This window comes from Sprattus sprattus, assembly GCF_963457725.1.
Source record: "Sprattus sprattus genome assembly, chromosome: 15".
In the NCBI taxonomy this organism is placed as follows: domain Eukaryota; kingdom Metazoa; phylum Chordata; class Actinopteri; order Clupeiformes; family Clupeidae; genus Sprattus; species Sprattus sprattus.
In genome coordinates this window covers 20,481,496-20,494,645 of record NC_137913.1, presented here as the reverse complement: position 1 = coordinate 20,494,645, position 13,150 = coordinate 20,481,496, and the positions used below count along the sequence as shown (strand labels likewise).

The 13,150-nt window shown below is 43.1% G+C and overlaps 1 protein-coding gene across 1 annotated transcript in view; it reads right to left on the bottom strand.

Annotated features, from left to right (window-relative positions):
- The window catches only part of kcnt1b (potassium sodium-activated channel subfamily T member 1b), a gene marked incomplete at both ends in the record, with an annotated part of 47,758 nt that overhangs the window by 766 nt on the left and 33,842 nt on the right, over window positions 1-13,150 (bottom strand). The window contains 14 exons of the mRNA XM_080852945.1: window positions 935-967; window positions 2,025-2,087; window positions 3,127-3,424; window positions 3,934-4,062; window positions 4,144-4,227; window positions 4,386-4,487; window positions 4,596-4,707; window positions 4,986-5,120; window positions 5,417-5,488; window positions 6,021-6,193; window positions 6,800-6,905; window positions 9,277-9,493; window positions 10,081-10,316; window positions 10,598-10,771. Of these exons, the coding sequence (XP_080709071.1) occupies window positions 935-967; window positions 2,025-2,087; window positions 3,127-3,424; window positions 3,934-4,062; window positions 4,144-4,227; window positions 4,386-4,487; window positions 4,596-4,707; window positions 4,986-5,120; window positions 5,417-5,488; window positions 6,021-6,193; window positions 6,800-6,905; window positions 9,277-9,493; window positions 10,081-10,316; window positions 10,598-10,771 (1,934 nt within the window). The remainder of the gene's footprint in view (window positions 1-934; window positions 968-2,024; window positions 2,088-3,126; window positions 3,425-3,933; window positions 4,063-4,143; window positions 4,228-4,385; window positions 4,488-4,595; window positions 4,708-4,985; window positions 5,121-5,416; window positions 5,489-6,020; window positions 6,194-6,799; window positions 6,906-9,276; window positions 9,494-10,080; window positions 10,317-10,597; window positions 10,772-13,150) is intronic.

Here is a 13,150-nt window from a genome sequence, read left to right as displayed (position 1 = left end):
GGAATTATATAGATGTGGCTTGGCAAGGTGGGAGAGTGGTGGGGAGTGGAGATAAACAAAACTGGCATTACTGGAAATGACTTTACTGCTCTGAACCCACCTGTGTTTGCCACTTAACGTGTGCCAAGCCAAGTGAAAAAGAGAGAAGGACTGACCATTACTGACAGGGCACAGCTTGAAACAGGACGCCCATGCAGCTGCAAGATCTCCCATGCGCTGAGAGGCATGCAGACAAGGTCCGCATCCAACAACAGAAACAAGAGCCCCACCCCCCCCGCCCAAATTCACATCCCCGAAAAACCGACACCCCAGTCACTCGCCAATTCCACAACGTCACCAAGTCGCCAGGTTGCCATGCCAACACACAGCTCCCAATTTTGAACAGACAAGTGCGACTGACAAGAAAAAACATAAAGGCATGCTTGCAGCATTCGTCAGGTGACCTAGTCAAGCTTGTCGACCAGGCTCAACCAATCAGAGTGAAGCAAAAGACATTCAGTGTGAGCTTTGTAAGGGCACATACCAGGACACGTTTACCATGTACACATGTGAGCAGAGTGTGTGTGTGTGTGTGTGTGTGTAGTGCTCTATAAAACAGCTTGTTCTGTTTGTACGCAGTGCACTGGCAGTGTAAAATACAGCAGTGTTTGTGCAGGGATGAGCCCATAACCTTGGAGTTATTAGACGCTCTCTTCCATCTGACCCACGCAAGTCACAACACTCATCCGCTTGAAATCTCACAACTAGGAAAGGTGTGTAGTGCGTCACATGTTAGGTGCTAATGAGCATGTGTTCCAGTGTGTGACCAGTAAACTAGAGTTTGGCTGTGTCCTTTCAAACAGACACAATGTGTTCTGCTCCACTCCGACCAAACATCCTGCAGTCAGACCCTCGTCATGTCCGTACTGCGAGTGACGGTACATTCAGCAAGTACCTGTCAAGTAAGTAACCTTTGTCATGTCAGTACCTTAAGTCAGTACCAAACAGAGGAAATACAAATATATCGTTAGCCTAAATGGAGCAATAATGTTGAATAGCACTGTTCTGAAAGATCTGAGAAGGTCTTCCTGAAAAACCATGCTCTCTCAAACCCTGGTCTAAAACCCAGGTATGTACACGTCACCTGCACCGACCCGTTTCAGGAGTGTCCTCCATGGGGATTAAAGCACGTAGGTAAAGGATCACTGGCACTATGACATTTTGGGAGGGTCAGAAATGAAGCTTAGTGAAAGGCTTACCGGTTCCTCTGTTATGTGTGTGTTAGTGTCCTTATGTGTTTGTATCAAAGTGGTAACTCTTCTGCATTTGATGCTACACAGCCTATCTCTTCAGATTGACCGAAAGGGGTTAAGAATTGTATTTTAAAGGAGGTTTCTTTCTGAGAGCTCATTTTTAGTGATGCAGATTTTCCAGATACCATCTTGTTATCTCTTCAACCCTCTGTTTACTTTCATCATCATCATCAAGCCATCACATCTGGTTGCTTGAGGAGTTCATAACGAGCTCAAGGCTCCAAGGGAAGTGAAGCAATAAATGGGAAGTCATCTAACAAGACAATTAGACGAGCCAATTGTATTATTACCAAAAAGAGGAGCCAACACACTCCATCTTCAAACATGAGTTGCAGTTTTTTCTGCAAGTTGCAAATTTGTATTTTCTAAAGTGATATTTGACAACCACAATGAGGCATAATCTGCATGACTAAAAATAAATAATGCAATCAAAATGCTCATTAATGAGTATAAAGTTTGAAGTGCAGAGAAGAATGCTTTAATTGCTCGCATAAGTGTTCCCACCATTTACCACTGCTTCATCAAGCTATCTCCATACTTTACATATCTGAAGTATCAGATTACTGTGGATTTAAAATGAAAGACTGGGGTTAATTGAAGGGATACTGGACATACTGGTTCTATGAAGGTATTTGTGGTCTCTGTCAGCAGGGGGTCAAACAACATAGAAAAGTGTCACACACAACATTTCTGACTGGTGCACCCCAGTGCCGTGGCTTTGGAAGGTATTACCTTGCAAATATCCTAGATTAACACGATTCATCACATCACTTGCGGTTAAATTAGCTACGTCCTCTGAGGGAGAGGGGAAAAGAGGGAGAAACAAGAAGCAGAAGAGAGAAGGAGAGAAAAGGTCAGCCAAGCAACAGACATTTTACAGTGAACAGTGAATAACAAAGAAAAAAGACAGAAAGAGGACAGAATGCTAGAAATGTCATGCCGAGATTGGATTAAAACCGACACGCTTGGCACACTCAGTAAATACTGCACATGCTTTAAGTCGTTTTGACACTTATGAATTACCAATATGTTGGATGTGTGTACTCTTTTTTCTTGTTTAGAAAACACAACATGCCATAAAGCTGGAGATGTTAAAAGACTGTGCCAAGCGAGAGGGTCTTAGTGCTAAAAAGGCCACGGTGAAATAAATCATAAGCAAGAACAAACAGCACACGGTGAAGAGGGAAGCACTGGTTTTAAAATCGTCTAATCTGCTGTCTTTTGCTTCTCTACTACTAATAATGCTCCGTACTTCATGAGTTACATGTAATAAACTATACTACTCCTTCGATTAGAAATATAATAGTTGATCAATATGGTCATTATGAAGGTAATCTAAAAGTTATTCAAAACTGGTCCTCCCAAAGAAAGAAATAGAATAAAATGATGAAAATTGCAGGGTATTAATCTTCTCTTCAGTATATTGTTTAGGCTAAAATGATTACAATTATCAACTTTCTGAAGTAAACATGATGTCTGTAGTCTGATAAAATCCTAAATCTCATTATCAGCTAGCAGTTTACTCTGATCTCTAATCATGGATGGACAAGGAAATGTGTGAAAAAGTGAAGTGAAGATGTAATGGGGGTGAATGTAACGCAACGATGAGTGATGAGGCAATGTTAAAAGATATATATTGCATTTTAAATCTACAAATCAATGTTTGAAGAGTGATTAAAATGCCACAGTGAAATAAACTATGAGGCAAAACGATCTAATCTGGTTTATTTCCTTATTACCAGTTAATATTTTACAACATTTAATTACAATTTAATATTTGAAATTGTAATAATGAAATAAAGCTTTAGTCATGGTGTGTTCCTCTTTAGATTACCATATCCGACAGTGGGCAGGCCAAGGTGCTTCATGCGGTTTTTGACCAGCTCGGAGAGCTCCTGCCTCTCAGAGCGTCGGTACATGTTGAGGCGCTGCTGGCTGATGCGCTCGGTGCGGCTCGGGGGCTTGCTGCTCTTGCGGCTCAGCCTCCGTGCCCACTGCATGCTCTTCTTGCGCAGCAGTGGGTGCTCCGAGTCGCTGCCCGTCGAGTAGCGGTGCGAGGTCTTCCCCTTCCCCCATGACTCTGCGCGGTCCCGAGACTCCTCGCACTCCTCCAGGTTCACCGACACTTGAGACTGGAGAGGAAACGGTGACGCCCAACTGAATATTACAGTGCAGTTAAAGGTTTACCAGAGGTATGGCGCAGAACTGTTAGCAACATCTGGAGGTGTTACATATTTCCAACTATTGTCTTAAGCCGATTCAAACTGTTTGTTTTTTCAACACCAAAGCGACAGCAGCAGGAAGTGTGGCACCAGCACATCTGAGCAAACCCAGACCAGGGATGTGCCAGCAGACAGCTTCTTTCAATCATGAAATAATAATAACCAATGTCACAGCCACTTATTCATTCCGCCATGATGGGAAATTGCTATATAACTGGATTTGCTGTGAATAAAACGCATCTTCAGAGGAAATGAATGTACTGCCTGAACACATAATCAGAAACAAATGTCTTCCACCAAGCCACAGAATGAGACCCCTAATCACTGAAATGGCCTGTGCCTAAAGTACAATAAAGAAAAAACACAGGCATAAATGAAAAGTAAAATGAGAGTGTTGTTTTTTGTAGGGCCTTTCTTACCTCTGAGGTGGAGAACATGTGGCACTCAGTGCGGTAAATCCCTATAGGAATCTCTGCACTGGAGGAACACAGCTTCTGGAACAATCTTCCATACGTCCGGATCCAAAGGTCTTCCTCAGTGACCTTCATCTAAAACACACACACACAGACCCTTAAAGAAACCTGGAATACTGTGCATGAGAGAAACTCATGTCATGCTCTTGCCCTTACCACACAGAGATATCCCGAGCCTGGTGTAGTGTCCAGCCCTAAGAGAAGTCTAGCGATGGTGATCATGTAGTCTTTGACAAAGGACTGCACAAAATACCAGGACACATGGTCATGGGAAATGTCAAAGAGGAAGTTAAAGACAACACAGAAATGTACTGCACAAATTCATTCAGTCCCTTAGATGTATGAATTGGCAATACCGGTGTGTATACCAATTAGCACAACATTATTTTCTCACTAACCTGGTATAGAAGTGTATCCAGCATACTAATACTGAACACCCTTCCTCCAGCAAATGGCAGACGAAACATGAAGGCCAGATTTGAACCTTTATCACGCTCTATCTGTAAAAAAAGCAAAAATCATTAATACACCAGCTAAATTACCATAGAATGAGGAGAAACTCATTACATGACTGAACACAGGGGTTGTGTTCAGCATTCATAATTTACCTTCTCCAGTTTAGAGAGGGCAAGAGAGTAACAGTCTTTGGCTCTGAACTGCATGAATCTCATGTTGGAAGGATGGGTGAGCTCAGTGATAATGCTGAGACTGGGGAACAGCCTGAGGTTTGAAAAGAAAAGAAAAGAAGGAAGCAGAGCAGAGAAAGAGAGGGAGAGAGAGAGATGTGGGGATAAACACATCTTACATCACTGTAAGAGTGATCACTGATTACAATGATTAGTTACATTCTCAGCTCAGTAGAACTACACAGCGTTTACAATGACGCTACCTGAACAGGGTCTGTAGGCCTATGTTGACAGTAGTCTTAGCATCGAACCATGTAGTAGACTACATAGCGTTGAGTTTGAGCTATGGAGAACAGTCTTCAGTTACCCTACCTGAACATAGTCTGTACGTTGACAATGGTCTTGGCGTCGGCCATGTAATCCTCCTCGGCACTCATGGTGCTCTCCTTATCCACCACCACCAGGTTATCAGCATAGATGATCCCACACTGGAGCAGGTTATCCAGGCTGCCAATGACACCAAGTGTGAATCAACATTCAGTGCTCAAGCCTCCAATATGTGCCACCAACACGGAGCAATGCTATGCTACAGTTTGAAAATAGTATCAGCTGCTAACACTATAACCATTAGCAGAAACACTCATATTACTGATGGAACAACTGCACTAGCTATTACAACAGATGCTTCAACTAATGCTTAAACACAAATTGTGATAGTAGCAAAAATGTAATTAAATTATAATAGGTAGTAATAGTACAAATAACAGTGGAAATGTTTTTAAACACAATTAAGACACACATACTTGTCAATACTTCCAACCATGAAATATACCATGGGGAAACAACAGATGGCTTCCAGGAAGTGATGATCAGGCCTGCAAGGGAACATAAGGTAGGAGCTGAGATTTCAACACATTCACCTAGTATTTATGGAGCATTGCCAAACCCCTTATGAAAATAATGATTAACTGCCCATTTTGCCTATGGGGTTGCCATGGATACTCCTCCTGAATATGTAGCTGAACTGTGTATGAAAGGGTATTATTCAAATATGTTCAGACCTTGCTAGTTCTTATCTGTGGATAGGCAACCTTCAATGGGCACATTAGTCATCACACAGGTGACAATACGCCCTTCAACATACATGCAAGATCAATAATTCTACACTGACTGAACTAATGGCATAATGTGGACTCATAAATAGCTAAGAGTTGATGACAAAACAAAGAGTTAATGATGAAGTCAACTGGTCCCCCCAACTCTGCACCAAACTCTAAACACTTCACAGTTAGTCTCACAAAAGCAATATGCACTAAGAAGCTTTCTTTTCATGACCACCCCCTGAAGAGTTGCTAGACTCATTTTCTAAGCCCTGTATCAGCAGTGAGAGTACGATGACTCTCTTACGGGTTATCCAGGAGCAGCACAATGGGGTTGAGCTCTTTCTTTGGCCTGTAATAGGCCCTCAACGGCACAAGGAAGTTGTACAGGCCGTTCCCTGCCGTCTCGGCGGACACAATTATGAGTTTGTTCTTAAAGCCGTACGCTTTGGCATCCTCAAAGCTGTTGTGCTTGCAACCCTGCAGGGAGAGAATGAGACAGAAACTCCATTTTACAGCACAGAAAACACCTGGCAAAGACAGTTACATACAATTATCTTGTTTTGTTACTTGGTTTATAATCAGGGGTCTGTCATTATGTCTATATTATGGACTGGGAGTTAGGCTGGCTGGTAAAGGGAAAGACAGGTGACCAATTTATTTTAATGGTGCTCTGTGGATTCATTTAAATGTAGTTATCAGTCCTTCATATTCAAAATTTCTATTCTGCTGGGACAGGGATATAATTGGAATCTGTTTTGTTTACTCAAACAACAAATGCTAATGGTCCACCCAAACGCTATTCAGTCTGCCATTATGGGTGTCAAGTAGGTTAGCTGTGCAAGAACTAGGACAGTGAACAGCACATCGCTAAATGACTGTGCTGTGGTAAATGCTGTAAGACCACCACCACCTCTCTGTTTTTTGTTGTACATTTAAGTCTTCTAAGTTTCTAATTTGTCCTCTCTTGCTTGGCTTGAGCAGTGGATTGAATTATTTCTGAGTGTACTCTTTTACAGTCTATCCTTACAAAACCCAAGGCTGCTTTCATTGTGGTGATTGAGAACAATGTGGTGGGTGGCTCACCTTGTCAAGTCGCAGGCAACAGAATGGAGCCTTTTGATGAAGAAGGTGGCAGAGGGTTGGCGAGCTCCCAATGTACGGCGAATTGGGTGGATATCCTTTCACGTAACTGAGGTGCAGAAAATTAAGAAGGTACAAACTGTCATCAGTTCACAGATGCATTTTTCAGCTTCTTTTCAGTTATTCTCTTTCATTCATCGACATGCATTCCTATTGCATTTCATCCTATGACTTCATCCACGTTTTTGCAAGCAGAGATGAAGCCCGTTAAAGACTTGACTGCAGTGATCAAGTTTCACCACAGGTAGGCGCTGTGGACCCACATTAGTAGAGGAAGGTGTATTTTTTCCCCCACTACATGAAACCCATTTTACAGTCACCGTCTCCCTATAGGGCATATTAGTGGAAGCACGTGGAGGGAGAGGTGCAAACTGGAGGCTCATTAAAGACTAGAAAACCTGTGTCAGCCACTCTGGGGAAAATCCCAAGCCCTTTTTATGAATACATACAATGGCTTGCATTTTGTTGGCAGTAAAGCGAGTCTGATGAGAAGGTTCACCCTGGGGACTCTCAGGGCCAGAGACTGTAGATTGAGAGCCCTTTTAAGACATTTCTGGATACAAGGTTGCTGATGCAGTATCTGCCATATCTGCATGTGAACTGACTACTTTTCCTGTCACCATGGCTCTTCTCCTGCCTCTCTGTAGACCTTTGGGGCAGGGCTGCCACCATGTATTGCAGTCAAAGCAAACTCCCTTCAGATTCTCTGATTTGATGTGACACCTTTTTTTCTCCAATTGCGTCCTGCTGTCCAGCATTCTGGTTATAGCTGTTTGTGTGAAATTTTCTGGGGCAGTCAGTCTGGGAGCGTCCTGACAAGCCTGCTCTAACAACGTTGCTATTGGGTCACACCAAGTCGCCACGCGGATCTGTCAAGAAACCCTCAAGCGCCAGTGTTGAATTGCTGCAGAAGCTTAATGTGTTGGTCAGAGTCGTAGTGCAGTGGAGAGACGCAGCCAGCTTAGCAGATGGTGTCCTATTGTGTTGATGGTCTTGGTTTGGGAGTAATAAATATCTCTGTTGTCCAACAGCAGCCAAAGCCTTTGTGTCTAGTTTTGCACTTTGTGATTCATTTTGCACTCTTCACCAAGGACAAAGTGGAGCAGTTTAGTTTTAATCGTTTTGCCAAAACAACCAACTTTGTAAGCTAAGGAAAGGAGATGCAGGAAAGGACTTTAGATAATGAGTCATTAAGAGAGCATACTGCACCACACTGAAGCACTCACACCCACCCCATTCTCTGGTGGTTGTCTAGCACAAGGATTCTAGATTAGAAAACAAAAGCAGCCAATTCAATCCAATCCAAATAACAAATTCAACTACTGAAACTTTTGTGTCTGTTGGTGTGAGACCAGTGAGTGACTGGAATCATATTTCTTGTTTTATCAATATTTAGGTTCTGATGATTGCTTGAAGCCCCTAAAAAAACAATGATCACATTTTTTGTGTGCTTGTTTTGACAAATGCTATGACTGAATTTATAATGTAAAGAGGCAGAGAATATGACATCACACATCACTACTGTCATCCTTACTAACTACTCCATCAACAAGCCTGGCTCTTTGCTGATGTTGTCGGAGTGAAGGTTTATTACCCCAGATGGCTCTTTGCTGATATGGTCAGAGTGAAAGGTTATTACCCCAGGTGCCCTGGCAGGGAAGCGGCTTTCTCCATTTATTTGGTGTGGTGTCAGAAGTGGGATTGTGTCTACAGGCTGTTGGCCTATGGTGCATGAGGGGGTCACCCTGTGATGGGTAAAACACGATGTAGAATATGCATGAGGGATTTCATAGGATGCGTGAAGCGTATGAGTGTGCCCAAAGGGAAACGCGTGTGACCTTCATTACAGTTGAATATGGTATCTGACTGTCATACTAACGAGTATTGCTCTTTAATGACGCAGTTAGTGACGAGTGTTTTCTCCCTTCGCTACAGGGACAACCAACGACCTTGAAGAACCAGTGGAAGGGTAAACCAAACCACAAATCATGTGGCCAAAGCTTTCACCCCTAACATCCAGCTCTGACACTCATTAAACTGATGCGATTACGAAGAAAACCACCACAACAAGAGTTTCTCAAAATGACAGATGATCTGCTAGAAACACGGGGGGTGGGGGGGGGGGGGGGGGGGGGGGGGGGGGGGAGTGTGCACTGAGTGTGAAAGAGGAAACATTCCCTCCTGGCAAAAGCTTTTTCTGTTTATAGGGTTCATCAAGACGGAGAGCTGGACCAGCAGTTTCCCAGGATACACTAGGCTTCCTCTTGACATTTCAGTGCATCTTGCAAGCCTTCTCTAGCTCTCATAATTAGCACATAAATATTATGCTGTATGTATTACTAATCTCTCTGTCTGTATAATGCAAACACTATAGGGTAACCTGAGTGTAATATCTGAGTAGTGTAATTGGGACGACTCACTCTATGGTGGGAAGGCCTTCGTCGTCGTCTGAGGGGGGTGTTTCGTCCTCCAGCGGTTCAGCGAGGAAGTCACAGGGCAGGATGGCCGAGGAGTCGGCGATCTCCAGCACCGGGGCGATGCTGGGTCGTCGGCTCCCTGCCCCGTTCTCCGTGGGCACCCCCAGCTTGTTGCTGTCCTCCGCAGGCACAGGGTTCTGCAGATCTATGGCAACTGTCCCTGCGACAGCAAAGGGGCAAGACTGTAAAATACAAAAAATGCAATATTGTTGCTGATCCAAGGTCTCAAGAATGAATCAAGTTAAGAGGGCTCTCAGGATTTCCACCCTCCCGCAGCCTATTTCACTGAGCTCGTTATGTCCTGGCATAATAAAACAATCTGCAAGAGTTATGAATTTCTCTTGCTGGCACTGGATTCAGTCAACGCAAGATGCAGAGGGAAAGAACAAAGGTGTAGACATTAAAAGACTGCTTGCAAAGTCTGTAAATACAAACATACTGTGGTCGTTAAGTTTGTTTTCCCTTTTCCAAACGTCTGAAAAATATGTGGAATAGCTGGTCATGTATAATTGAAATGAAAAACAACAAACGACCTAACAGTGTTTTGGTGTATGAATTTATTATAATGCTGTCAGAATGACAACTAAAACCATTGAAATATTTATGCAGTAGAGTTGCAAAAAAGGAACAAAACAGTTGTGAAAATATGTATTTCCCATCTGAATGCCCTCATCTTAGTGACACTAGGTGGCACTCTCTCCTGTCACTTTCTCTGTCTCACACACACAAACACGCACACACACTCACCCATACTGGCGATGATGCTCTGGACGGGCAGGCGTGAGGGGGCGTCGTACAGCCCTACCGACGCGAGGCCCTTGTTGTGCTTCTCTTCCTCTTTGAAGATGAAAGCGGAGTTCTCCTCCTTGGTGATGTTGATGTAGTAACAGGTGTCCGTGGCAGCCATGATGTGGCGCGGGCCCGGGTTCAGCAGGATACTTTTGTTCTCCTCCCGTTTGACACCGATCAGGCACACGCCGTACCTAAACCCCCACGCAAACATCGCGGGTCCATGCAGTTAGAAGGCGACCCACATAGGACCTCTCTAGGGACATCAGAACATGTCATTGAAGGATGTCAGGCTATACAAATGAATCTGCATAACTGCAATGGATTTAAACAGATAAAAGTATTGAAAGAGAAGGGAAAGGTTGTTCATGAAACATATGGCTCTGTGAACACTCATAACATTAATGTGTTATTAAACAATGAGTTAAGCCATGAAACAGGATGAGGTATGAATCTGTTGTCAGCATAGCCTCACTTCTTGTGGGCGTGAAAGGAAGCGTAGGTGAAGCTCTTGTTGTCATACTCCCCGAAGAACTTGCTGTCACACAGGCGGATGTGGTAGACCTCGTTGCCTGAGCAACGGCCGTATGTCCTCTGCCACTGCTCCGGAGAGAGCTGCCCCTCCCTGCAAGGAGAAGGATCAACTGACCTGAGAAGAAAATCAGAGAACAACTACAGGCCACCTAGAAGTACTTGAGGAAACATCTGGAGAGTTAATGCAGAGGTGAAGGTCACGACTACAAAAGCTCCCATGGTCGCACCTGCTTCCTCAAGTCCGACTGAAAATGTAATAAAATTAAAACAAGCAATGTGCTGTGGTTTAACTGTGGTAAATGTTTACATTTTCGTTTCTTTAATTGGCTGATGATTTTATCCCAAGTGCTGACCCAAGTGCAGTCGAGTAGACCACAAGCAAATGGCTGAAGTAGAAACAAACAACATCAGCTGGATGTGTAACTAGCGCTGCAACAGAACGCTTCAGTTCAACCAATTCTAGTGTTCTAAAACTTATAGTGGTGGGTAGAAGTCTCAATCACCAGCTGCACAAAATCAAACTATACAAAAGAGGATTGTGTAACAAATGAAAATATTCTTTACGACTAGAGAAGCCTGAAGCCTGACAGATGTGGGGGTGACTGTGGGGAAACTGAGCCTGCAAAGGATTCATCAGACTAACCAGAGGGGGTTTAGTAATTTCACAAGCTTTGGACCACAAAGGAGAAGCTTCTTGCCTGACACTGTATAGCGCACTGGGATGGCAATCTCTATTTCATTATCAGATCATAGTGACCTACTAAATTTGAGCTTGGATATCTCGGATGAGTGTTGCAGAGGACTGGTGCCTGCTTTGTAGATAAGCATCAAGGGCTTGAACTTGCCACGGGCAGTCACAGGGAGCCATAAACAGCATTAGAGAAGCCCTTCTTATCTGATTGAAAAGAAGGCTATAGCTGCCATCTTCAGAATCACCTGAAGAGATTCGACCTTACACGACTCCAGACCTGCTGCTTGGGTGCCACTCATTCACTCCCAGTGTGCTCACCTACACCTGCTGATGCCCTGGATGACCACTGGGAATCTGCGCTATAGTAACAGGAGCAGAAAAAGTGCAGTTCTGTCTCCCACCTTCGAATGCTGCCAATTATACTCATATGAATGCACAGCAGAGCCAGCGGCACCGCTGTACAAACATGGATTCAGTGTTCAAGCAGTGACAAGGCAAGATATCTTTATATAGTCAGAGATTGGCATACAAGTCAGGATGAGTCCTCAGGACCACTGGCTCCAATAGTGTTTAAAACACCATTGCTAATTTTCCCCATGCATGCCTTGTGTTACTGTATACTTAAGCGAGGAGAGATTCTTTCCTCTGGAAAGATACATTTAGTATTGATTGGATGCGCTGAGAAGAGGCGCTTTAATATCCATAACCCTGTAAATCCCCTTCCTCTGATAACTCTCTGGAGATTCAGACAGCAAACACAGCTGACCAGACATCAGTCAGCCATCAACACTCTCTGGCTGCTGTCAGATCCACTAAACCGGGCTAAACTATGCAGCGTTAATGAAACAGCGAAGAGTGATTTTTTTTTATCATTCTTCTGTGTCAGAAATAATCAGCTATACCACAGGTCAAATAAGTATGGAGTTCGAATAGCTTCAAAATTCATAAATAAATGTCACACAATTCACAAATGTATTTCCCGATTCACATATAAATGTCAAGCGATTCACAAATGTAAAAGGTGTGTTTACAGACTGACGAATGGCAGGTATCCTGATATCCTGACATAAAGCCTATTTTCATGTCATGTTAGTCCAAATCAATCAGTGAGATTCTCAAAGATGATAAATAAAGGGAAAGAAGGGATAGAGGATACATTCTCGCAAGGGTACTATGGCATCTCTGGCCATTACCAGAAAGTAAGTAGTGACTGAAGCCCATGTATTTTGTGTTTGATGTACAGGCGGTCTAGTTACAGCACAAACGGATGGAAAAATGGAATTCTCCTTCATGATGGAACATAACACATAACACAGTTTTAAAAATAGGCCTGTTATGTTGTATTATAGAAATATATTGGCTGAAGATTTTCTGTCTAACTTCTTTTACTTGACTGAGTAGGCTTAGTGCAATTTATATTTTAGCTACTTTAATATAAGACTATATAAGCATATCTTGAAAGCAACCTGTTTGAGTTGGCAGGTCAGATTATTGGCCATACAATGTCCTTTTGAAAAAAAAATATAAGTGAATCATGGCGGAAAGTGTCAGAAATTCCCAAATAAATGTAGGGATGTTCACAAATGGCGAGCGATTTGTAAGGGCACATTCTAGTCTTGTCTGTAAATAAACGTAACACTCTTCACAGTAGTGAATCATTTGACATTTATTTTAGAATTTTGAAACTCCATAGCTAAGAGGGGTTGCCTGCAGTGTCTAGAGAGCACTTCTGCTGACAAAATATAAACCTTTCAAGTAGAAAAAAGAGCTCTTTGGATAAAAGCTTCTGCCAATTGAATACAT